The sequence below is a fragment of the Rhododendron vialii genome, chromosome 8a (assembly GCF_030253575.1).
Source record: "Rhododendron vialii isolate Sample 1 chromosome 8a, ASM3025357v1".
Lineage (NCBI taxonomy): Eukaryota > Viridiplantae > Streptophyta > Magnoliopsida > Ericales > Ericaceae > Rhododendron > Rhododendron vialii.
Window position 1 is genome coordinate 12,433,553 of NC_080564.1, and position 25,438 is coordinate 12,458,990.

Consider the following 25,438-nt stretch of genomic DNA (forward strand, 5'->3'; position numbering starts at 1 on the left):
ATAATTTATTCACAACAATTTGACAATTCTTATTCACTACCGGAAACAGTTAGTAACTTGATTCTCAAAACTTATTCACTACCGGAACACCCCCTTAGGCCCCTTTAGTTTTTTAAAGTAACAAAATAGTCACCAAATTATTTTATGTTTGGGCCCTTTCACTTGAGCCTTATTTTTAATTGGGCCCTTAAAATTCTAGGCAAGTTAATTTTAATTTTTATATAGGCCTAATTACTATATGTACCTATAAAGCTGGGGGCCCTCAAAATTGGACAAAAAATCGGGGGCCAAAAGTGGTGGCTTGACGACCTTTATCCCAATGCTGGCTTTGTACAAGTGCAACCATCAATGGTCCATGCTGGCAGTAACATGTACGATGCTCAAACATGCATCACATAAAAGGTATAATAGAGATGATCAACTTGCGAGCCAAGAGAGAGAGAGAGAGCGGGTGGGGGGGTACCAATGGGTTACCTTTGGAGGGAAATGAACCCACAAAATGCATGCATGCATCAAAGGTGAGGCTGTTAATTTGACCTTTCTGTTCACAGATTTCGTAATTTACCAATTACATAATCTAATTATGAAGAGTCATCATTCCCTTTGGAAGTTAAGGAGGTGTTAAGTGATACAAGCAAATATATGAGGGGATGTCTTTGTAATTTAGAAGCCAAGAAATTAGGTGTCGTGCAAGGCTTGGTACATTTTCACTCTGACTACACTGCTCTCCCCCGAGATTTTTTTCCTAATACTCTTATAACCTCCTATGTTATTCGAGAAATTGCAGTCATTTTACACAGAACAGTAGCTTTAATTTGTTGGTCAAAAACTCAATCTAAGACTGCTTTTGGTAGTAATGAACACTCAATCAAACTTTGATTTCATGAAAATGGCACACAATTACGATGGAACAATGAACTCCACTTTTTCTCTTTTTTCCGCATACAAATGAGGGCTGCTTTTCCCCCCCCCCCCCTGACACCCCACCCCCCCCGGCCCCACACCCCATTTCCCATATTACCCCTCCCCCCCCTCCCGTTCTCCTGCTCTCCTCTCTTTCCTTTTACTTTTTTTTTTCTTTCTTTTTTCTCCCCCTCCCCCTCCCGTTCTCCTGCTTCCCCCACATTCCATTTACTTTTTTTTTTTCTTCTTTTTTCTTCTTTATTTTCTTTTGTTTTTTTTTCTGGTAGAATTTTTTTTTTCGTTTTTTTCTCTTTATTTTCTTTTGATTCCTTCTACTTTGAACTTTTTTTTTATTATTTTAATAATCTTTTCTATTTTCTTTATTTGTTTCTTTTCCCCTTTACCTCCCTTCTTTATTTTTTTTTTGGTTAACTCAAATTCTATTTTCAATTAAAATTGACTTTATGCTTAATAAATTTATATTATTTTAATTAGTTAATTAGTCTTAACAATGAATAATAAAAATAACTTGTAATGAACAATAATAAATTGAAATAAAATTTCATTTTATTATAATTGAGTACATATTGTCAAAACATGAAAATACATAAAAACACAAATTTTAATCAATATCTCCTCCAAATGCTGCTCCCGGCATGCTTATACCCATTACTTCGTACCACAATAGCAAACGTGTTTCATAACTGGCAGCCCATCCTTTAGCTTCATCCGATGAATGCTCCTCCCACCATATTGGGATGGGTGGTACAGGGTAATTAGGTTCTAAGAAAATTTGCACGAAGTGATCGTTGTTAACACGGGCAATAGCAATTTCCCGGCGGTATTCGACTGAAACTGGAGGGGACCTCAATGGCAAATGAGTAAAACAACCGTAAACATCCTCATCAAATGTATGCAGTACTAGGTTGTACCTTGTTGCGATGACAACTCCCAAAGTCATAGCCTCCATCCAGTGATCCTTTGGTGCCGTAGGCTCGAACCAATTTAGTAAAATTAGTAGATGCTTTGCCCAATCATTTACTGGATAAATCTCGGTGTATAGATAATAATTTTGTTGAATCTCTTCAATAAGCTCCTCTCGTACTCGACTCCAATCATTTTCACTATACCCGATTAGTGCAGCTATCGCCCTGAATCCACAATGACCATCACCAAGCACGTCAACAGTGTGGGAAATATAACGCTGATAAGCCTGAGGTAATCGTTGAATGTAGGGATCAATGATGGATGGAACTATAAATTGAGTGTTGCGAACCCCCGAACCCCTCCCACGTCTCCCTCTCCCTCTCACTCGCGATGTTGCAGTCCTTGATCCTGAAGTGGATGCTTCTGAGAAAGAAGGTATGCGACGTGTACTTTGCTCATCTCTACCTGTAGGTCGACCTCTATGTTCTGTGTTGTACGATGGAGGTCGAATTGTGCTACGAGATGGATCTGCCATATCGATAATCCTGTCTATGATATGCTCTCGCATAGGTGGATCCATCCCATCTAATATCTCAACGACCTGAGATGTCCTGTCAGATCGTGCTCCCTCCTCATTAAACTCGGTTGCGTGCATAGACAACCTAGTCCAATGAGCGTGGATACTCCATAGCGGAATTGGAGTGGAAATGGAACGATAATATGCAAGATCGTGCATGCATGGCAATCCGTGTGTGATTTTGATCGTACAGTTGCAATAGCCAACAATGTGGGGGGATACTTCTAAAGCGGTTTCTAGCTGATCATGTATGAACTCCATTGCCTCTAATGAAATACGACACCTTACCTGATCAAAAATGTCGTCACGTAATTGTTTGTGGCGTGGAATGTTCAATGATTTCTCGAACGACTTCTTAATTTCCCCGAACTGATTTTTCAACATCTTATGTATTTTATCAAAAGATGTTTGTAGTGATGACATGGTATCCCCTAAATATAGCTTTAGCCTCGCATGTGCAGACTCTGCCCTGTAATAGAATAATGCACTGTGTTTAAATAGGAAAGTATCAAAAAGTATTTCTTAGTATAGTAGAGAAATACACAAAATTTTAATAGGAAAGTGAAAAAGCGATTTTACCTTTGACTTGAATTGCTTCCGAGGTGCATACATGTATCTGTCCATGCTGAAACAAACCGCTCTTTGTACGACCTTAACCATGTTTGCCACAGGTAAGTTATGACATACGGAAACTGGCGAAAATCGTCGCACATGGCTTGCCACTTATGTTCGAAAGACGAAGGTGTAGATGAATTGATAAGCGAGTGCCATGACTTGACGAAGCGCTTCCATTCCGAACCAAGCACACGGCTGCAGTTCTTCATGACGCACTGATTTATGTGCCAAATACACAAGATGTGACGTGCCGTAGGGAAACATGTTTCAATGGCGTTCATAAGCGCTAAATCCCGATCTGAAACAAACACCAATGGCATCGACGCCCCCTTTTGAAGCATCCAGTTTTTTAAGTTATCCAATGCCCATGTCAATGTCTCTTCTCTCTCATTACTAAGATAAGCGAACATAAGCGAGTAAGTTCGCCATGTGGATGTGATACCCACAACCTCCAATAGTGGTTTTCGATACTCATTGGTCTTGTACGTGGCGTCAATGATCAGTACAGACGGAAAGTTGACAGATAACTCTAGACTCATAGGATGAACCCAAATAATATCTGTGATTTCGTTAGTATCCGGATTTGTAAGAAATTGATGGAGGTAATGTTCCTTAAGTAATTGACGTATGACATACTGAATAGGAGTTAAACCGTCCAGTTTGGCTGCTTTGTTTGAAAAAATGGTGTTATAAATGCTCTTGATTCCCGTAGTGTTTGACGGGTCTTTTTGCTTCAAAATATTAAGAATCTCACGAGGCGCAGTACTGTTGGCCATGTCGACCACAAATTGTTTCTCTATTGGTTTTAGCCTTGACGGGTACTCGTGGCCCTCAATATGTTTTGCTATTTCATGGTTATGGACACCACTAATAACCTCTAAACCCCACCTGATACCGTATGGATGTTGTGGTATACCTCGCAGTTGAAATGGGCAATCGCATTTTCTAGTCCCAGTATTTCTTTGCAAGGATTGCCCTTCAACCAAATACCGTGGCGGTTCGTACTTTCCTCCTCTTTCGCAACCAAGAATGCACTTCGGCAATTTGCCGCCTTTTAACTTAGCAGAATTTAAAATAACCACCACAATACCATATTTTAGACCAACGCTCCGTGCCCAAGCTAACATATCTTCTCTACTTTCAAAAATCTATATAAAAAAAAATGTATAAATACAACATTAACCAGTCTTAACATAAATAACGAATATGCAAAACAATAACAGTGAAAACTAACCTGGTCGGTGGTAAATTCTTGTGTATAATCGCGACTATTGTGGGAGACACTCTCCTCACTACGAATATCATTCTCAAATGACCAACTATCTGAAATTGAAAAGTTGTAGTCATCCATTGTTCCTTCCCGAATTTTTCGCTGCGGCGTTCCTAAAAAATTTGACAAATACACAGTTTGTGAGGAAAGCCTAAGTAACCATGCCAAATTTTCACCGAAAATCATTATTCTAATTTTTGTAGATTATGTTTGACATAGAAATAACCAGGAAAGTCCCAGGTCGGATGGTCGGACGAATCCAATTAGAATCACCATTCCTTCCTTAGTCGGTACGAAGCCAGACTTGTTGACAAACTTTCGAGGGTGTTAGCCTCGGGTTACTCCACAATTGTAAAAACGATCATAAAGCATAGTGTCACATGGACGGACACCTTTGGAGTGGAAACCACTTATGCTTTAGACCAGTAATTTTAGTAGAATAAGTTTGCTAGCTATCTTTAGTATTTTAACTTAATATGCATTTTTAAACACAAAAATAAAATATAATAGAAGGTTACGGTAGCTTACAGAAGATGAATGTGGCTATCGAACGAACTGACTTCTTACGGTAAGCTTACGTTAGCTTCGAAAGAGAAAACAAAATACTTTTTTTTCCTCTCGAAAATAAATATTGACTAAACTACTAAATTTTTTGGATCGAGAAGCTGATCGGGTGGTGGTTTAGTGGCGGCCTTGGGTTGAGTTTCTTGAAGAACTCAAGAAGAAACTGAATAATACCAAGAACAAAGTAAGAACAAAGAGCAAACACAAAATTTCTAGAGAGACAAGTTGGAGAGATTCAAGGTGTGAATTGAATGGTTTCACAAAGAGTTCTATTTATAGGAAAATGAGGACCTCTCTCCTCACTCCATATGGCCGGCCCCCCCCCCCCCCCCCCCCCCCCCATATTTGCTCTATGGTTGAAATCTAATTCTAGGTTTAAGTCTAATAAAAATATAGTTACAAAAATAAATGTTTCAACTTTCAATCTGTTTGAACTGGTGCAAAGATGTTATTTTTCTGATCATTTCATCCTAAATGGTCGTAATAAATTTTTGCCTCCAAAGCCTTTCAATGAACACCCTAAGAGAGTCTTGAAACTAAATAATGAGTTTTAGGGTGTTTGTTGAAAAGTCTTAGAGCAAAAAATTCATTATAAACATTTCAAATAAAATTATCAAAAAAACATGATTTTTTACCCGGTGTATTTATAGAAATTAAATAAATACGATAAAATTTATTAAATAAAAATAAAATTTAAAAGGTGAAGGTGTTTTAAGAAGGGAGGGGGGGCCGGATGTTTTTTGGGTGGGGGGCCGGGGGATAATCTGGGTTTTAAGAAAAGGCTGGAGTTTGATAAAAAAAAAAAACAAAAAGAGAAGGCTGGGGGGCCGGGTAAAAACAAAAAGGGAAGGCTGGGGGGCCGGGGCCGGTTAAAAAAAAAAGAAAACGGCCGGGTTTTAAAAAAAAGGAAAACAGAAAGGAAATGTTTGGGGGGGGGGGGGGGCGGGTAAAAAAAAAAAGAAAACGGCCGGGTTTAAAAAAAAAGGAAAACAGAAACGGAATGCTGGGGGGGCCCGGGTAAAAAAAAAACGAAAACAGCCGGGTTTAAAAAAAAAGGAAAACAGAAACGGAATGCTGGGGGGGGGGCCCGGGTAAAAAAAAGAGAAAACAAAAAGGAAAAGGGTAAGGGCAAGGAGGTAATTTTGGTGTGGGGCCGGGGGGTGGGGTGTCAGGGGGGGGGGAATAGCAATTTGCCATACAAATACACATACAAATGCTATTCAACTACATTTAGATGCTAACAGTGCACCTATCTATGAGGTAGTTTGCCATCATAGCTCAACAGTTTTTTTCACAACCCCTTGAAAGCCCACAATCAAGTTTATATTTTTCTAACATTCCCGCGTAAACTTGATTGTTCGAGCTTCTAGATCTCAAACGAGAACTTCATACATCTTGATGATCCATTGCCTTCAAACACAACAAAGTCCAGTTGTTTTGGCTTCAAATGGGGCCTCTGCTAGTAAAGGGAGTCTTTATGGTCTCGCAGAATTAGTACAAGTGTGCTTAAGTTGGTTTGGACATTTCGTTGTAAATAAAATAACAAAGAGAATAGAACAAAGTCCAGGACATCTCTTTTGTTGTAAGCATGTTGAGTTTGCCCTACCTGTAACTATTATTATGCAAACCAATCACACTGTGTGTCTTGATTTAGAATTGGTGCTTTATGAGAGAGAGAGAGAGAGAGAGAGAGAGAGATGGGTTCCATCTGGAGGGAAATGATGCACGATAGGTGAAGCGGTTAATTTGACCTTTTTGTTCACAGATTTTGTAATTTACCAATAAAGGAATCTAATTATGAGATGTCATTGTACATTTTGGAAGTTGAGGGGGTGTTAGTGGTACAAGCAAATATATGAGGGGATGTCTTTGTAATTTAGAAGCCAATAAATCAGGTGTCGCGCTTGGCTTGGTACTTATTCAGTATTCAGTCGGGCAAATGACACTGCTCTTGCCTGAGATTTTTTTCCTAATACTCGGACCTCTGTTGTTTGAGCAATTAGCAATCATTATTTCCGAATGAGGCATTCGTAGTAATGAACTTGAGCTATGTTTGGTTTGATGGGATGAGAAGTGGAATCGAATGTCCACTCCGATATATATTTGGTTTAATAAAAGATGAAGAAATAGTGCCACTCCAAATTTTGCTAATGTCACTTCAAATTTTACTATTGCCACTCGAAATTTTGCTAATGCCACTTCCCAAATTGCTATTGCCACTCCGATTTCGATTCAATTCAGATGTGATTCTAGCATACCAAACACAAGAATTTGAATGCAAATTTCATTTTTGCTATTGATTCATAGCCACAATCAAACGTTGGACAAAAAATGATTATTCTAATCTTAATTCCTCCAATAATTTATATTTCATTTCATCCAACCAAACGCAACTTTAATTCATTACTCATATGTCGTCTAAGTAACTAACAAGATTAATAGTAGTTTACACATAACAACATGTTCAGTTTACTGGTCGAAAACTCAATCTAAAACTACTTTGGTAGTAATGAACACTCAATCAAACTTTGATTTCATGAAAACGACAAATAATATCAATGGAATAGTAAACTCCACCTTTCCTCTTTTCCCTCTATGTGTACAGATAACATGCATACAAATACACATACAAGGCTGCATTCAACTACATATAATTAGATGCTAATAGTGCGCACCTTCCTATTAGGTAGTTTTCCATCACAGCTCAACAGCTTTTCTCTTATGTTTTTACTCCCTCCATCCCGATTTATTTGTCTATCTTTGGGATTCCAATTTTTTTAGGAAACACAATGATTACTCTTAAAAAGCTTGACGTTTCCAAAAATACCTCACTTTTTTGCATTAAATGAGAGTGCACACTTTTCCATGCACAATATTTTTCAAAGAGAATGGGCATTAATGGAACTTACATGACTCAAATTCAAATTGGACAAACAATTTAAGACATTACAAAGTCAAAAAGGTAACAAACAAAGTGGGACGGAGGGAGTATTTTTCTAACATCCCTACGTACGCAAACTTGATTGTCCGAGCTTCTCGACCTCAAACGAGAACTGCATACATCTTGATTTCACCTCCTTCAAACACAACGAAGCTTTGTTGCTCCGGCTTGAAGTGGGGCCACTACTAGTAAACTGTGATTTTAAGGTCTCCAGGATTCTTACATGTACGCTTAAGCTGACTCCGACACCTGATTACCCAAAAAAAAAAAAAGCACACAACAAAGTCCAGGGCATCTCTTTTGATGTAAGCATGTTGAGTTTGCCCTACCTATAACTAATATTATACGAACCCATCGCACTAGATGCTTTGTTTTAAAATTGGTGCCTTATGAGTTGCATAAACGAGATACAAATTAAAGTTTGCTCACTGTATTATTCTTAGTTTATTAAGGTTTTTAGCACAATATATATATATATTCTTCAATGTGCTAAACTTCAAGTCTAAGCCATCATTTGGTGAAACTCATGAAAATCAAGCTCCCCATTGCCATCAACATCAAAAGCCCGAATCATGGCGGCACACTCATCGTACGATCTCGACTCCCCGAGCCGACTCAGCACTGTCTGCAAGCTCTTCGCGGTTATCCGCCCACACCCCTTCTCGAATTCGAACATCCCAAACGCGGCCTTAACATCCTCATCCTCCTCATGACCATCCTCATCCCTCTTCATCAACCTCATAAAATCCGCAAAATCGATCATCTCGTCTCCATCGCCATCGAGCTCATCAATCACCGCTTTCGCCTCCTCGTGGGACATGTACTCCCCTATCGACCCAAAATAAGCCCGGATCTCAATGGCCGAGATTTTCCCATCGTCGTCTTTATCGAAACGACGGAAAACTTCTCTTAGCTCATCTTCCCTCGTGGTATTTTTGGGCCTAATGGGAGACCCAGGGGATCGAGGAGAGCTTGAATTAGAGCTGGACTTTGATTTGAGACGAGGGAGGGTTAATTTGAGGCCTTTGTGGGGGAAACAACGGAAAGATTTCGGGATTATTTCGGGTTCCATTGGAGGAAATCGTACTTTGTGAATGAAAATGAATGGAGATGCAGTGGGGTTTATATACTCATCCAGTTGGGGTAAGGTGATGGGAAATGACAAGGAGGATCGAATAAAGAAGATAGGGATGGACCGATGGAGCTAGCTTGTTTGAGAAAAAATGCCAGCTCCAGAAAGATTTTGGAATAAAGAAATTAAAGGTACGTGGGAGTTTTGCGCAATGAAGTTGCTGGGAAGAACGGTATATTACGTGAAGTTTCAGGTATCAAGGAAATTGCATGGCAGCTTCCATTGGGGCCCCATAACACTGACTAGTGAACTGGCTCTTTGCTACTTTACATTTTGGCTGAGGTAGTAGGCCATGATATTACGGGGTTTTATATTTATGCATGGAAACACTATTTTTGTCCTTGGTTTTTTGCACGTTTCTATAGTTACAAGTCCTGATTTTTGAGTCTCGGGTGGGCAGAAGATAGCTGTTAGCTTTGCTTAGGATTGGATGTCATCATCTCTTGTCCTTTTAATCTTTGAAACAATTTTAAATATAATAAAAAAAATTGTCGTTCAAAAAAACAAAAAAAAGATTAAGTCAAATCATTCTACTACGTAAAGTGGTATCAAAGTAAGATTTGCCTAGCTCTGCAAAGTACAATGGGCACAAGTAGGGCTTAAATTAGCGGATAAGGCACCATATAGTGCATATACGAGCCATCGATCTTGACAATGAATGATTGGATATAACCTGAGCTTCTACAAATCCTACCCGTCTATTGTTTGGATGAAAATCCGAGCTGTCCATTACAGAGATGGATGACCGGATTGGCCGCACTACACGTGTAGTGCGGGAGGTGCAATACAGCACCTCCGGGTCCGTAAATGAGCTAAATTGTTCGCGAACTATTCGATGCGAGCCTCAATAAGGGCTTGTTCGAATTCAACTCGTTTATTAAATAAATTGAACCTGAACTTCAATTTTAACACGTTCCATAAATGAGAATGTGACCCTAATAGTATTCGGTTCGGTTAGGCTCGCGAATTTTAAGTCAAAATGTAATTATTTATACTTCGAGGGTTTAAAAAAATATTATATATTTTAGGGATATATGTATAATTTAAGTATTACTTTTAGTACTCCACAGTATACTGTCGATACAAACGAAACGATGAGTTTTACCTCAAAAAGTTAGGGCTTCTCAACCACTACTCCACATCGTCTCTACACCACCTCTTCAACGCCGCCTCTCTCTCCAAAATAATCAAGCTGCTCCAGTCTAATCCGTCCAATCATACCAAATATTCTAATCATTGTACCTGTGTTTTGTTGGAGACTTGGAGGTTGGAACAAAGTTTGGTGGTTGATTTGTGGTCATATTCTTGTGGTTGTTTTTTTTTCTTTTAAGTTTGGTTTTTTTATTGATAATATTGGTCATGATTTTGTTGTTTTTCCCTATTTTTTTTGTCATATATGCATGAATGGTGATTTGGAACTGGGAAAAAAATTCTCACGAGCCTGAATTCGAGCCTAAACTATATATGAACAAAGAATTGTATTCAAGCCTCAATTCGGCTCTGTTTCTCGGTTCGGCTCGTTTAAGTTTAACGAGCCCAAACGAGTCGAGCCCGAGATTTGAAAATTTTTGATGAGTCGAACTAGAACTCCATTGTCCAAGTTCAAATAGAGCCCGAGCCAAACTCGAGCTTGACCTACACCTTCTTTTTCTTCTTATCAGCAAAATTAATATTTTATTTAAAAAAACTTGACAAAGAATACATCAAGTTCACTAGCTATTGAGGTAGTAGGACAAGATATTATGGGGTTTTATATTTACGCATGGCAGCTTCCACTGGGGCCCCATAACACTGACTAGTGAACTGGCTCTTCGCTACTTTACATTTCGGCTGAGGTAGGAGGACAAGATATTACAGGGTTTTATATTTACGCATGGAAACACTATTTTTGTCGCTTGCATGTTTTTGGCATGTTTCTATAGTTAAATGTCTTAATTTTTGGGTCTCGGGTTGATAGAAGATAGTTTTTAGCTTTGCTTAAGATTGGATGCCTTTAATCTTTTGTCCTTTTAATTTTTGTAACAATTTCAAATATTGATAAAAAATGTTAAGTCAAATCACTCTACCATGTAAAGTCGTATCAAAGTAAGATTTGCCTAGCTCTGCAAAGTACAATGGGCACAAATAGGGTTTTAAATGAGCTGAATTGTTTGCGAACTATTCGAAGCTCGGCTCGATAAGGGCTTGTTCGAATTCAACTCGTCTACTAAATGAATTGAACTTGAAGCTCAATTTTAGGCACATTCCATAAATGAGCAGAACGTGAGCCTAATAGTATTCGGCTCGGCTAAGCTCACGAATTTCAAGTCAAAATGTAATTAATTATGCTTCGAGGGTTTAAAAAATTATTATATATTTTAGGGGTATATGTATAATTTAAGTATTACTTTTAGTACTCCACAATATACTATACTGTGGATACAAACGAAACGACGAGTTTCACCTCAAAAAGTTAGGGCTTCTCAGCTACTCCTCTACATCGCCTCTCTCCACCACCTCGCCTCTCTCCACCACCTCGCCTCTCTCTCTCTCTCCAAAATAATCAAGCTGCTTCAGTCTTATTCGTCCAATCGTACCAAATATTCTAATCATTGTACCTATGTTTTGCTGGAGACTTGGAGGTTGGAGCAAAGTTTGGTGGTTGATTTGTGGTCATATTCTTCTTGTTGTTTTTCTTCCTTTTAAGTTCGATTTTTTTATTGATAATATTGGTCATGATTTTGTTGTTTTTTTTCCTTTTTTTTGTCATATATGCTTGAATAGTGATTAGGAACTGGGAAAAAAATTCTCGCGAGCCTGAATTCGAGTCTAAACTATATTTGAAGAACTGTATTCAACCTCAATTTGGCTCTCTTTCTCGGTTCAGCTCGTTTAAGTCTAACGAGTCCAAACGAGCGGAGCCCGAGCTTTGAAAAATTTTAACGAGCCAAACCCGAACTCCATTGTCCAAGTTTGAATCAAGCCCGAGCCAAACTCGAGCCTGACCTACACCCTCTCCTTTTTTTTATCAGCAAAATTAACATTTTATTTAAAAAAAACTTGGCAAAAAATACATCAAGTTCGGGGGCGAGGAGAGGCGAATCCAACCAAGGGTTAGACGAAAATAAAACATCTAAAGGGCCGAGACCCAAATCTCTATGGGCAAAGCCCAACACACCCTATGGGTCTTATAACACCTAGATTAAAACATATAAAGCTCAAATAAAACTAAAGGCCTAAACCTGCCCAAATCAAAAAGTTCAGCTCAAATAAATCAAACGGGCCAAGCCTAGACCAATAAGCAAGGCCTAGCCCATTCACTACTGCTTCAACCTAACAGTACCAACACCAATCATCCCTCACAGCTGCCCAAACACACCGCCAACTACTAACCTCAAGCCATCACACCAACACTAGTAACCACCGATATGGACTAGAACCCATCACCACCACAGCGCCATGAGCCCCTCACATTCTCGGATCCAGTCGATGACTGCCAAGAATCGCCATTATGACCAACATAAACGGCTTGAAAAATCGGCAACCAGGGGCTCCATAAGCTGCAGCAACGCCACAGCTACAACACGAGCCTAAATTCGAGCCTAAACTATATTTGAACAAAGAATTGTATACAAGCCACAATTCGGCTCTGTTTCTCGGTTCGGCTCGTTTAAGTCTAATGAGAGCTTTGAAAAATTTTAAGGAGCTGAACTCGAACTCCATTGTCCAAGTTCGAATCGAGCCCGAGCCAAAGTCGAGCCTGACCTACACCCTCTCTTTTTATCGGCAAAATTAACATTTTATTTAAGAAAACTTAGCAAATGGTACATCAAGTTCGGGGGAAAGAATAGGCAAATTCAACCAAGGGTTGGACAAAAAGAAAACATTTAAAGGGCCGAGACCCAAATCCCTGTGGGCAAAGCCCAACACATCCTATGGGTCTTATAACACCTAGATTAAATCATATCAAGCTCAAATAAAACTAAGGACCTAAACCTGCCCAAATCAAAAGTTCAGCTCAAATAAATCAAACGGGCAAAGCCTAGACCGATAATCAAGGCCCGGCCTATTCACTACTGCTTCAACCTAACACCAACACCGATCATCCCTCACCGCTGCCCAAACATGCCACCAACCTCAAGCGATCACACCAGCACTAATAACCACCGATCTGGACCAAAACCCATCACCACCACAACGCCATGAGTGTTAGGCCCAGCATCTAAAAGTATACTTATGTGATTCTAATTAGGTTACAAGATTAAAAAAAATGCACTTTAGCAAATATTTTAAGGATACGAGTATAGCACGATATAATTTTAGGGGTTTAATACTTTTCTTTAGAAAGCGAACAACACCCTAAAAAGCTACACGTTTTAATCAGTCTACGTTGTAATCTTTTTGAGTTTGGAATCCAAACATGAATAATTGAATCAGAACAAATTTTATTAGGAAGTAGAATTAAAATTCTGACATTCCAATTTCCTTTGTATTTCATGTACCAATTATTTCCACAGCTAGGAATTTAATTGGCACATGTGTCCTCATCTCTATTATAAAACAGAAGGATGTGGAGACAAGTTGTTAGAACGGCTTAGATTCATTTGATCCAAAGGCTGTAGTGCATCATGCATCATCCCACTTCCCGGTTAAGTGCCCATGCTTTTCACTTAAATCACACAACTGCCATCCCCTTTCAACCGGGATGCATAGTGCCATAGGCACGAGCTAACATTAGTATCTCATAAGTCAAGAATGACTTAGGGCTTTTCACCTTAAAAAAAGAAAAGAATATATATATATATATTGCTGATTTCTCGCGAGTACCCTTAAAATCACGTTATGCACACATTGAGCGGCTCGGATCATCGAAATTCAATCGGGAATGGGAAGTCCCGCACCGTAAGAAAGTGCGGGATCCCTCATGTGAACCGTGGTGGGTGTGTGTGTGTGTGTGTGTATATACAGTCAGTCTCAAATGAGGGAGTCCTTATTTTAATTAAAATGGGGTCCTCCTCATTTCTCCCATTTTCCGATCGAATTTCGATTATCTGAGCCGCTCAATATGTTCAGAACGTGATTTTAAGCGTACCCGCGAGAAATTGGCAAAAAAAATGACCGGGAAGGGCTTCATCCGAGCAGTTTTTGTTTGAACCGTTCGATAAATAACAAACAAAAACTGCTCGGATGAAGCCTTTCTCGGTCATTTTTTTTGCTAATTTCTCGCGGGTACCCTTAAAATCACGTTCTGAACACGTTGAGCGGCTTGGATCATCGAAATTCAATCGGGAAAGGGGGGTCCGCATTTTATTAAAATAAGGTGGCCCTTACGGGAGACGGACTGATATATATATATATACACACACACACACACGCGCGCGCGCGCGCACACACACACACACACACACACACACTAGTAATATTAAATTAAAAGGGTTAAAAAAGAAAAGAAAAGAAACAGCTAGAAGAAGGAAACGGTGAAGGAAAAAGAGAGAGAGAGAGGAGCAACCAGCGAACCCCTCTGGTTAAATCCAACTTCCGAGACCCTTCGATTACTGTCGGAAAATTTCAGTGGGTAATTTCCTCTTCCCTCTCTTTCTGTATTCCCTACGCGGGCATCGCACGTGGCAACGGCCATGGTGGATCTTTCCATACCTTTTTCCCCTCTTCCTTCGACCTAAATCAGATGTAGGAGTAGCAGCAGCACCGCCGCTGCTGTGCGAGAAGTATGTTGTGTATCTTTGCATCTAGTATAAAATCAAAATATGTGTATATATGTTCGTGTATGCACTGGTGTGTTTGGGTACAACTGTAGGTACATTCTACATATGAGCTTTCAAATTATTAAGGTTTGAGTAATGGCTAGTTACGGCTTTAGTATTGTCAGGAAGTCTAATTAAGTTGATTTACATAACTTGTAAGTTTTGACCCTACATTTGTATTACAGATTCTAGCTCCACTCTTACTATTTAGTTTAATCAAACTCTAAGAACTATGGTTTGATCCTGGAACTTATAAAATTGGGAACTAGGATTAGCTCCTATAGTTAGGATAAAAGTTGTATATGAACTTGTTCTTTAAAAGATTGTGTGTCGTTTAAAGTAAAGAATTGTTGTTATGCGACCGAGCCACCTTCAAGCCCAGTAGGCCAACTCACAATCGAGAAGGCCTAAAATATATGTATCTTGATTACAGTTTTGAATGTATTATGACACAAAGTAATTGGCAATAGGTTGGTTCAAGGGATAAGAGCGAGAACGATCCAAGTCTTTAGCGTAGCACTCGAGAAATCGAAGGTGAGATACACTAACCTTGGTTATATTGCTTTCTCAAGCAAATTATGTTATGCGTTTCTTATGCTCAAAAGTTATGATATGTTTTAAGGAAGTATGATTTGATGAAATGTTTTTATATCTTATACTGTATGCCATGGAAATATGCTACGAGTTGTGTACTGAAAGATGATTTATGAGGATGATTATGTTTGAGAAGTGATGACTCTATGAACACCTTGCCATCTAAAGGTGAAAAAGAAATAACATTACAATTCTATGAGCTTAAAGTTCATTGATGCATCCAGACAACAGTGTCCCGGGTTAGGGGGACGGATTTTAAAGATACCATGACCAACGAAGGGGTTATAAGGAAGGATTGTTATGTGGCACCAGCTGCCAGTGATTTGATTATTTCACACCACGTGGGGTCGCTCCCCTATGTATGTTAAGCTGTTGGATGTGCATCGTTTACATATGCAAAGTTGATGATATGCAATTCTTCTTATGAAATTTATGATAAAGCTATGATATGCTAGACTGCTATGTCAATAAGGTTTATGAAAGTTATTTCCATGGTAAAACGTATAACTCCGGTGTTGCATCTCACACGAGCTATCGGCATATGAAAATTTACTATTTTTTTCCTACAGGTAATGGCAAGTAGGAATGAAATATGCTGCTGCCTGGTGGACATGTAGATATTGTATAGCTAAATTTTGAAAAACCAACCGGGAATTGACTGTTCCCCGTTTTGTACTTTTGTGTAAGATCACCTACGTTTTGTAAAGGTTGTAAACTTGCCAAGGCTTTGATGGTGTTTTGTTAAATGTAATAATGCTTCCGCAGTTTTTAAATTGTTGAAAATTTCTATATTTTTGGACCGAGTAATTATGAAGCCTAGGGTGGAAGTGAGGTCCACTGGCCGGTCACGACACTCCTAGTATCCAACTATTGGGATTGGGTCGTGACAATGAGCCCCTCACATTCCCGAATCCAGTCAATGACTACCAAGAATCGCCACTATGACTACCAAGAAAGTTGAGCAACACCAAGCGAGCCCAGGTTCACGGTCGTCTCACTAGTTGCAAGCTCCCTATCGCTGTTAGGCGTAACCGAAACCACTCATGTGTGAATCGGCGGGGATCCCAACGATGCTCACCTCCCCCATCCCCACAACCCAAGCTGTTGAAGAGATCATAGTTGAAGGTTATGATAAGAAAATTGATATGTACGTTGGTGAGAAGCAAGGAAACTAATATTAATGTTGGCGATCAAGTTGTTAAGGACCAAATAATTTTTCGAAGGATGTGATCAATGTTTCCACTTCATTTGATGGCTCTATGGTCTAAGTCATTCCCCTTAATTGGGCCAGTCATAGATGTGTCAACTAATGCCTGGATGAAACACACTCAAGAGAACCTGCAAAGTCAACCTAAAATTTACGTCTTTCATATATTTGAAGGCAGCGGTTTGATTGGATTCCCAAGATACTCATGCGTTTTTATTTCTGTAAACGCTAAACGCTATTTTAGTAAGTTCAGGAAACTTTATTTTTCTGCCACTTGTTTTGGTAGGTTTCTGTAGTTAATTTTTATATGTAGGTTAATCTAATGTTAGAGACGAAAACCAAAATAAGAACAACCGAACCCAAAAAAAACACACGAAACAAAAATGAGAGAGAGAGAATGAAAAGTAGAGGTCCAAACCCAAAGTTATAAGCCACGGATCATAATCCAATACTAAATAGGCTTGGGCTTTCCAAAGACAACCCATTGGGCTACCAATCCGTCACATTTTTAGGAGTCTACTCCAACAAATTCTAAGCCCAAAAAAAAAAAACATACTAGTATTAGAAAGTTGTAAAAAGATTTACTTAGCCCTTTCGGTTTTCATTGTAGCAAAGAACTATAGAAAATTTAAATTTTAAAAATTCTATTAGAGTGCTGCGCTTGCTGCAAATAGCTATTACCAAAGTTGAATTTGGAGTGTAATTTTACTACCTCTATATAAACGTTCTAAGAGCAAGTACACCAGTGCATAGCTAATTTACCTTGTGAATAGTTTACAATTTTAGTTTACCTATCAACTTTTTCTATCACAACTATACAAACACTATCTATTTTACCTATTATTTATTATAATATTGTTTTTTCTTCATTTTTTTTGTTTCTTTTTTTCTTCTTCCTCCCCATGCATTTCATTTCTGATTTTGCAGCGAGCAATACGTGCCCCATTTTTCTGCACTCCAACCAGTCCCCCACCTCTCTCTCTCTCTCAAATTCACCCAAAATTTAGAACCCAACAAATGTAATCCTCGGGGAGGAGTTATAGCAAGAAATTGAACCCTATATCTTTCAATTCAGATGAGAATTGGTGCAGAAAACTTATCCCATGAATAATCTCTGCAAACTGGAAGAAGAGAATTCCATGGAAGGGAGAGAGAGAGAGAGGAGCTGGGTTTTGACATGATTTGTGATCCAGAACCTCGTTGCTCCGGCTAGGTTTCTACACGGGAGAGAGAGAGAGAGGGGGGGGGGGGGGGCCGGCGGCCGGGGGGAAACAATAAAATAAGGAGTAGCTTGTGAATAGAGCTTCGGCAAATGAAGCGAACACCTGTAGCAAAAGGTATTCAACCTACCCCTTTACCGATTCTGCTGCATGAGAGTTTTCTCACCTTGGATTGGTAAAATGGCTAAGATTGGGTGTTTACCTAAGCTGATATACTTGCTCTAAGAATGGATCTAGCTAGTATAATAAAGTATTTTTCCATTTAAACAACTTATCGATAACTGCACCTATTTCGAAATTTGAAGTATTGCAACATTCAAACCAATTGATGTACCAACAGGATAATACTAAATACAAACAGAGTGTTGACTGTTCAGCGTGCCGATGGAAAATACCGACCCGCGACACAGAGTTTTGACTGTTCGACGATATCTTAAATAAGAATAGTTCAGATTATGAAATTATGAATGATCGCAACGTTCTCATTGCACTCTGTGGTCCAATAACTTTCACTTTCACCCATCAAGCGAGATGAGACAAGTACCCGCTTGAGCACTTCAAGCCCATCTCATGTGGAACTCGCCTATGCAAACGAGCCCGACAAGCAACTCAACTCAATTCCTCACTTGTTGATCCCACCCAAACACGTCTTCTCGTGGAACCCGGCTCACACTTTTGATTGGTGTAGCTCTGATACCAACCCATATATACACCAACTTACCTGCTAAACCTTTAACCTAACTACGTGGCTTAAAAAATTAACTTTGAATATACATTAACTCATCACGATTCGTTATATAGTATTCCAATTTTGATTTTCCCACCGATGTGGGACTACTTCAATGGCTCTCACACACATCTCCCTCACCGTTTCTCTTGTCTCACATTTTTTTCTTTCGACCCTTCCACTTTCTCAACTCACTCATTTATTGTTCACTTAACTTCCTTCTCACATTAATTTGAAACAATGTGAAAAAGTATTAGCACAAAAAATAAAAAAGTACTCCCATAACATAATTTTTTCTTGCTCTCATGAATAAGCACAGGTATATATAGCAAACTTCATTATTTTTTCGTCGAATGTTAAGAAGTGTTTATTGCATTGCATGAGAGTACGCAGCGTCTAATATATTAAGCTACAGCCTACCACTCCACTTGCAGGTATTGCTCTTTTTATTTACTAATATGATTGTGTTGACTAAAACTTATAAATTGCTATATATTTCTTGCGCCGACACTGTTGGTCTAATTTTAGTGTTGATCGAAGTTTATTACCCTTAAAATTGCTTCTGGAAACCTTTATTTGGGTGTAACAAGAGAGCGTGCCTGTTCCTTATGATTCCTAAGAGCATCTCCAATGCATCTTCCATTCCTCTATTTCTCCATTTGAGAGGTTTATTTTTTGAGGAAATATCATTCCAACCCATCTTTTATTTTCTCTTCCATTTGAGAGGATCAAGTTTGGTACTCCAAATATGGAAGATGGAGAAAAAAATGGAGGATCTCCTCTATTTCACTATTCACCCTCATCAAATCCCATTTTGTTCATCAAATTAGTTTTGATATACTAATCCTTTATAAAATTGGTACCAATCAAAAGATATGTACAATATCTTCAAAATAAGACCCATATTGAGTATTTTTTTAATGAAGTTAGAAAAATAAAAAATTGAGTTTTGGAGGGAAAGTGGGGAAGTTTGAGATTTGGGATGAATTTTTAAAGAAATAGAAGTAGAAATAGAGTATTGTATTGGAGTTAGATTTCCTCCAAAATCACTTTTACAATAAAATATATTATTTTGATACTCTCTCAAATGAAGAAATAAAAGAAAAAATGGAGTAATGGGATAAAACCAATCTTCTCATTTGCAGTCGGAGCTTAGCTTACGTAATATCCTGCCACCTAGCTGCATCTGGCGCCAAGACATTCTACTTCGCATCCTACCATTCCACGTTGATTTATCCAAACGAGGCCTAAGGCCACGTTTCTGTTTTTGGAACTCTTGTTCATACTCCCGCGGTCCCAAATTCTTTGTACGTTCGGTCCGCAAAACAGAGTGTTAAAAAAATGTAATTTTTTCAAGAAAAAATGTAATTTTTCAAGAAAAAATTCCAACTTTTTTCACAAATTAAAAATACTCATTGATATCTAGTAAGTTGTTGAAAAACTTATAATTTTTTCTCGCAAAAATTGTATTATTTTTAACACTCCGTTTTGCGAACCGGACAAAAAATTTAAGATGGAGGGAGTATTCGCTTTATGTCTCTGTTAAGCTCTGTGAATTATTTTTTGTGATTTTTTTTTCCTATTAATGTTAATGTTAGAGATAACAAGATTTTTCTAGATTTTTCTAGGTTTTGTTTATGATCGGTCTAGATTAATCTAGTTGTACATTAGGAAATACTAGCTTGATTATAGGGCTTATATTGGTGATCCATCTCTATAAATATGTAACTATACAAGATATTGAATTATGATGAATGAAAAATTTTCTTCTCGAAGTTGAGATCAGAGCGATCTTAGGATGGTTGGGTTTTGTTTGGTCCTACTGGTGCTTCGGAGGTCGGTTTTGAGTCACCATGGCTAATGTTTTCTAGATGATTCAGACACTAAATCAAGAACATCTTCAGCAAGTGGTTGGTTTGGTGTATCAGTTGCCTGTGGGATTCGGACGGAGGTAGAGCCACAATTTCATTTTTAGGAACATCCTCAAAAAGCAATTGGACTCTATTGTGACAATAAAGTAACATGCGATATTGCTCATAATTTGGTTCAACATGATCGTACAAAGCATATGGAAGTAGACAAATTCGTCATTAAGGAGAAGTTGGATGAGAAAATTGAAGAGTTGCTTAAGATTCAATAAGAAGACCAGTTGGCCGATATCCTCACCAAAGCAATTTGAAGTTAGAGTATTCTCAAAGTTTTTGGACAAGTTGGGCACGTGTGATATCTATTCACCAATTTGAGAAAGAGTGTTGTGATTTTGTGAATCTTTTCTTTTATTAGAGATAATATTTTTTTTTCTTATTTTAAATTATTCTAGATGTGCATAAGGAAATAGCTTGATTGTAGGGTCAACAGCTAGATTGAGATTATATACATAGCTTGATTATAGGACTTATACTCTATGAATATGTCATTGTACAAGATATTAAAATATGAAGACCTAAAATATTCAAGTGTCTTTTTATTTAATTTTCATGACTTACCCGAAATTCAAAATTTTCAATTTCTAAATACTATAGTATACTATACTTCCATGCGCTCACTGACACTTCTGAGTAGGGCGGTAAATGAGCTGAGCAGCTCGCGAGTTCGGTTCAGTTCGAAGGGTAAACGAGCCGAGCTCAAGCTCAATTTTGCAGCTCGTTTGATAAACGAGCCGAGCTCGAACCTAGCAGGGCTCGGCTCGAACAGGTTCACGAACATGTTCGTCTCGGCTCGAAATATATGGTTCGGCTCGACTCGGCTCGAACATGCCAATATATAGGTTTGCGAACAGGTTCATCTTGACTCAAAATATATAGGTTCGGTTCGGCTCGAACATGCCAATATTTGGTTCGACTCGGTTCATTTAGCTAATTTTTCAACATTAAGGCCAAAAAGTTGACGAATTCGAGCCGAGCCGGCTCGTTTATTTCAAACCGAATACTAACGAGCCGAGCTCGAGCCAGACGAATTCTGATCGAGCCGAGCTCGAATATAACAATATTCGATTCGACTCGGTTCATTTACACCCCTACTTTTGAGAAAGCCCATTATGCGTCCTTGGTGGAGTGGAGCTTGGCTGTCTCCTTTGTTAACCTCCCTCAGTTGCATAAAAAATTATGGAACAAGAGAGTAGGACGTTTGGAATACTTCTTGTTATTATTGTTGGGAACAAGAAAAGAGGAATCGCGATCCGAGGACGGGATAAGACGTAATAATTGTAGGATAGATCACAACCCCAAGGGTAGCTGATGTGACGATAAGAATAAAACATGTAAACTCGACAGAGAGTCCATTAGTTTTGAGGTTTTGGATTTATACGTAATGAGTATAGAGAGAAATAAAATAATGATTGAAAAAAGATAAAAAAAAAATAAAAGTAATGATTGAAAAAAAATAAGATAATGATTAGAATCTAAAACTCTTAAATGAACAGGGTCTCTTAGTTTAAAATTTGGCAATTTTTCGGGAACAAGCTATAAGGTAGAAAATCTCTTGTTAATCCCCAAGTATTTCCTATCTGGACCGAGATAAAAAATGCAGGGAACCATGCAAGGAAAAATATGTTTGGATCTATTCTGGGTCCAACAAAAATTTAGAAAAATATTCATAAATTTTTAATATTATTTTATTGGGCTATGTAAAAAATCAGTTTCAACGGACATCAGTAAGCATTACTTTTGGATTCATATGGGCGAATTGAATAGTTTCGCCTCAACGAATCCAAAAATAATACTTGCCGATAACCGTTAAACCTGATTTTTTACAGGGTCCTATAAAATAATATTAAAAAATTTATAAATATTTTTCTAAATTGTTATGAGACCTAAAATGGACCTAAACACATTTTTCCTTGCGTGATTTCTTATAAGGAAAATTCTAAAATCAACCCGATGGGCTGACAATAGTCACTCCACTTGGTTCCTAACTTCGGGAGTAACTTTCAACTCTCGGCATAGTTTTTAATAAATTTCTCTCTCCACTCATTACCACTACTCTCAAAAATTATTTTTTAAAACTTAAACCAAACAAAGTCAGTGAGTATGTGAATGTATATTAAAGGGTGTAAAAAATGCACAAAAATACGTATTTTTCTTATTTTCTAGCGTGTTTATCGTCAGTCCAGTGGGCTGACAATAACAAAACCGTTCTTACAAATCTTCCTTGCCATTAGGTACGTGGCCGGGAGCTCCTTGACCGTCAAATTTTTTTATTTTTTATTTGTAGCGGTAGACATACATGGGGAATGAAACCTAGGTATGTACGAGAATCGGACACGCGTGCCCACGTTTCCTCCAGCTTGCAGCGCACCCTCCTCGCCGCGTCTTTTCATCTTTTTCTTCTTTGTCGTATTCTGTCCTCCCATGTTTCAACAACTTCTATCTTCATCTTTTTTGGCCTCGCTCGCCATTATCTTTTCGTTTCTTTCTTTTCTTCTTTCTTTTTAAATTTTAATTTTGAACAGCTAGCACTAGAAGGCATCACCCTCTTCCATTCCTTATTTTTAGTACAAAAGAAAAATAAAAGTGATTACATTTTCACAAGAACCCAAAGTCTGTAAACCGATTGTTTTTAGATCAATAATGGTGGTTTGTGAAAATAATATTGGAATTCTAAAAATTAATTGAGGCATTCTAAAAATTGATAGAGGCACTCTAAAAATGAAAGAAAAGTGGCTTTGAAATTATACTGATATTAGAGTGCCTCCATCAATTTTTGAAGTGCCAATATCAGTTTCCATCAATTATATATGGATCACTATGATCAGTTTTTTACAAATAGTTCAAATATATTCTGCCTAATATCAACTACTCACTTCGTCTCATTTTGGTTGTCTATTTTTGTTATCTGTGCCGTTCTTAAAACGTTTATGTCTCTCAATCTACAATGTTTTTCATAATTTTGAAAATTTTGTATGATAGACTTAATCGAGAACTATCAAACAAGATCCATATTGCATATTTTTGAAGATTTATATTAGAATAAATAAGCAATTGAAAACTGACATGAATATCAACAAGGATAAAAAAAAAGAGAAGGGGAAGGGGAGGGGGTGAGTATTTCCAAACTAGTCACAATGAGAAGCAGGGGCTCTGCTGCCCTCAAAAGGACAGTAGCCCCTGCCCACAATCAAAGCGACACAGTTTTGAGGTTGGAACTGTAGATTCTCTTTTTGGTCTCCTTTGTCCTCCTTGCTACTCTATAAACGACACAGTTGATATATATTAAAATATATGGTTAAAATTTTAAGTGTTCTAATTTTTAATTCGTTTGAATCGGTGTGAAGATATTATTTTTATAATTATATTATTTTAAAGGGTCATAATTAATTTGTGTCTTTAATTAAGGCTCTCATAATTAAGTATATACTATTTATTTGGGATACTATAAAGCAAAAACTTAATTATGAAAGCCCTAGAAACAAAAATTAAATATGATCCTTTAGGATAAAATAATCAAAAATATAAGATCTTTGTATTGGTTCAAACAGATTGAAAATCATAGTGCATAATTTTTTTAAGACTATTTATATATTTAAAAATATGGTTAAAAAACTAAGTGCTCCAATTTTAAATATGTTTTAACCGATGCGAATATCTTATTTTTCTGATCGTTTTATCCTAAAAATCATAATTAATTTTTGTATCTAGGACTTTCATAATCAAGTTTTTGCTCTACAGAGTCCTAAATAAAGAGCAGATACTTAATTATGAGAGCACTAGAGACACAAATTAATTATGACTCTTTAAGATAATATGATCATAAAATAAGATCTTCGCATCTGTTCCAACGGATTAAAAATTTGAGCACTTAAATTTTTAACCATATATTTTTTAATATACATAAAACTGTGTTGGTTATCTCTCTTCAAAGAGGACAAAGGAGAGCAAAAAGGGAATCAGCAGTTGTAGCCTCAAAACTGTGTCGTTTTGAGTGTGGGTAGAGGCTACTATCCTTTTGAGGCAGTAGAGCCCTTGCTTCGTCAAAATGATTTGTACCCCCTCAGTCTCAAAATGTTTGTCCAATCCGCAAAAGAGAAGTTAAAATAGTTTTAGTTTTTTCAACAAGAAACTCAATGATTTACTAAAAATATCAATAAGTTTTTAATTTATGGAAAAAGCTTAAATTTTTATTGAAAAAATTAATTATTTTTAATTCTTCATATTGCAGACTGGACAAATATTTTGGGACGGAGGTAATAATATATATTTATTGTTGTTTGTTTTTTTCATACTTATTCATAATTAATCGGAGCTATACGTACCATACATCTTTACATGTTCATAAGCAATTACCCAATCATAAAAATTGTATAACACATGAACCATAAAAATTCATAACTAACAAAAACTTTCATCATGTTAAAACAATTGAAACTTTTTATCGTTATACATTGCTACGATAGAGAGTCATTCATAACTACATCAAAAACATAACTTTTACAAAAAAAATTACATAACATTGCTATGATGATCCATCATCCATACAATGTGCACCATAACTTTCTCCAAATATAGGATATCATATGACTGTTAACCAACTCATTTTATCTTGACTTCAAACATCTTTTTTTAGGGGTAATACAGGATATTTCGGACCAATTTGCACGCACATTAAACTAATCTCGCTTCAAACATCTTAGACCTTAGATTTGATATCATCAAAACTATAATTGATCCAAAATTACAATCCATTCAAGTTATTCAACCTCACCCTTTTTTAATTTACTCAACGACTCAGATACGGAGTCGTAGTGCTTAGAGGTATTACGGTTGCCAAACCGAAGGGTCTGAGCAAGTTTGGATGAGTTGCGAATCTATTGGGTCTTTAATTAATGAACTACTATATATATTTAAGGATTAATATGGATGCATGTGCCAATCTAATTGAGATCTATGGTAGTGCCATTCACCCTTCCCTAGCTCCTTCCCTCTAGATGTCCCATTATCAAGTTTAATATTATAATCTCTCACTTTTTCCGAGGAAAAAACAACACTTATAATTGGTTTTCATCAGACATGTTAGGGACACGCA

The 25,438-nt window shown here is 37.5% G+C and overlaps 2 protein-coding genes across 2 annotated transcripts; both read right to left on the reverse strand.

The window, feature by feature from the left end:
* Positions 1-1,425: 1,425 nt before the first annotated feature.
* On the reverse strand, positions 1,426-3,798 carry LOC131298560 (protein FAR1-RELATED SEQUENCE 5-like). Its single transcript, XM_058324041.1, has 2 exons — positions 2,987-3,798; positions 1,426-2,876 (listed from the first exon to the last, which is right to left on the reverse strand). The coding sequence occupies exons 1-2, from the start codon at positions 3,796-3,798 to the stop codon at positions 1,526-1,528; spliced, it is 2,163 nt and encodes a 720-aa protein (XP_058180024.1). The 3' UTR covers positions 1,426-1,525.
* A 3,872-nt stretch (positions 3,799-7,670) lies between these two features.
* On the reverse strand, positions 7,671-9,098 carry LOC131336669 (probable calcium-binding protein CML41). The gene has a single exon (XM_058372581.1). It carries the CDS (start codon positions 8,867-8,869, stop codon positions 8,300-8,302), a length of 570 nt encoding a protein of 189 aa, XP_058228564.1. The 5' UTR covers positions 8,870-9,098; the 3' UTR covers positions 7,671-8,299.
* Positions 9,099-25,438: the final 16,340 nt, after the last annotated feature.

Bases quoted from the DNA above. Each gene is read 5' to 3' on its own strand.
- LOC131298560 (XM_058324041.1), bottom strand. From the start codon at position 3,798: ATGGCCAACAGTACTGCGCCTCGTGAGATTCTTAATATTTTGAAGCAA. The intron at 2,877-2,986 runs GTAAAATCGCTT...ATTCTATTACAG, and splicing joins GGAAGCAATTCAAGTCAAAG to GGCAGAGTCTGCACATGCGA.
- LOC131336669 (XM_058372581.1), bottom strand. From the start codon at position 8,869: ATGGAACCCGAAATAATCCCGAAATCTTTCCGTTGTTTCCCCCACAAA.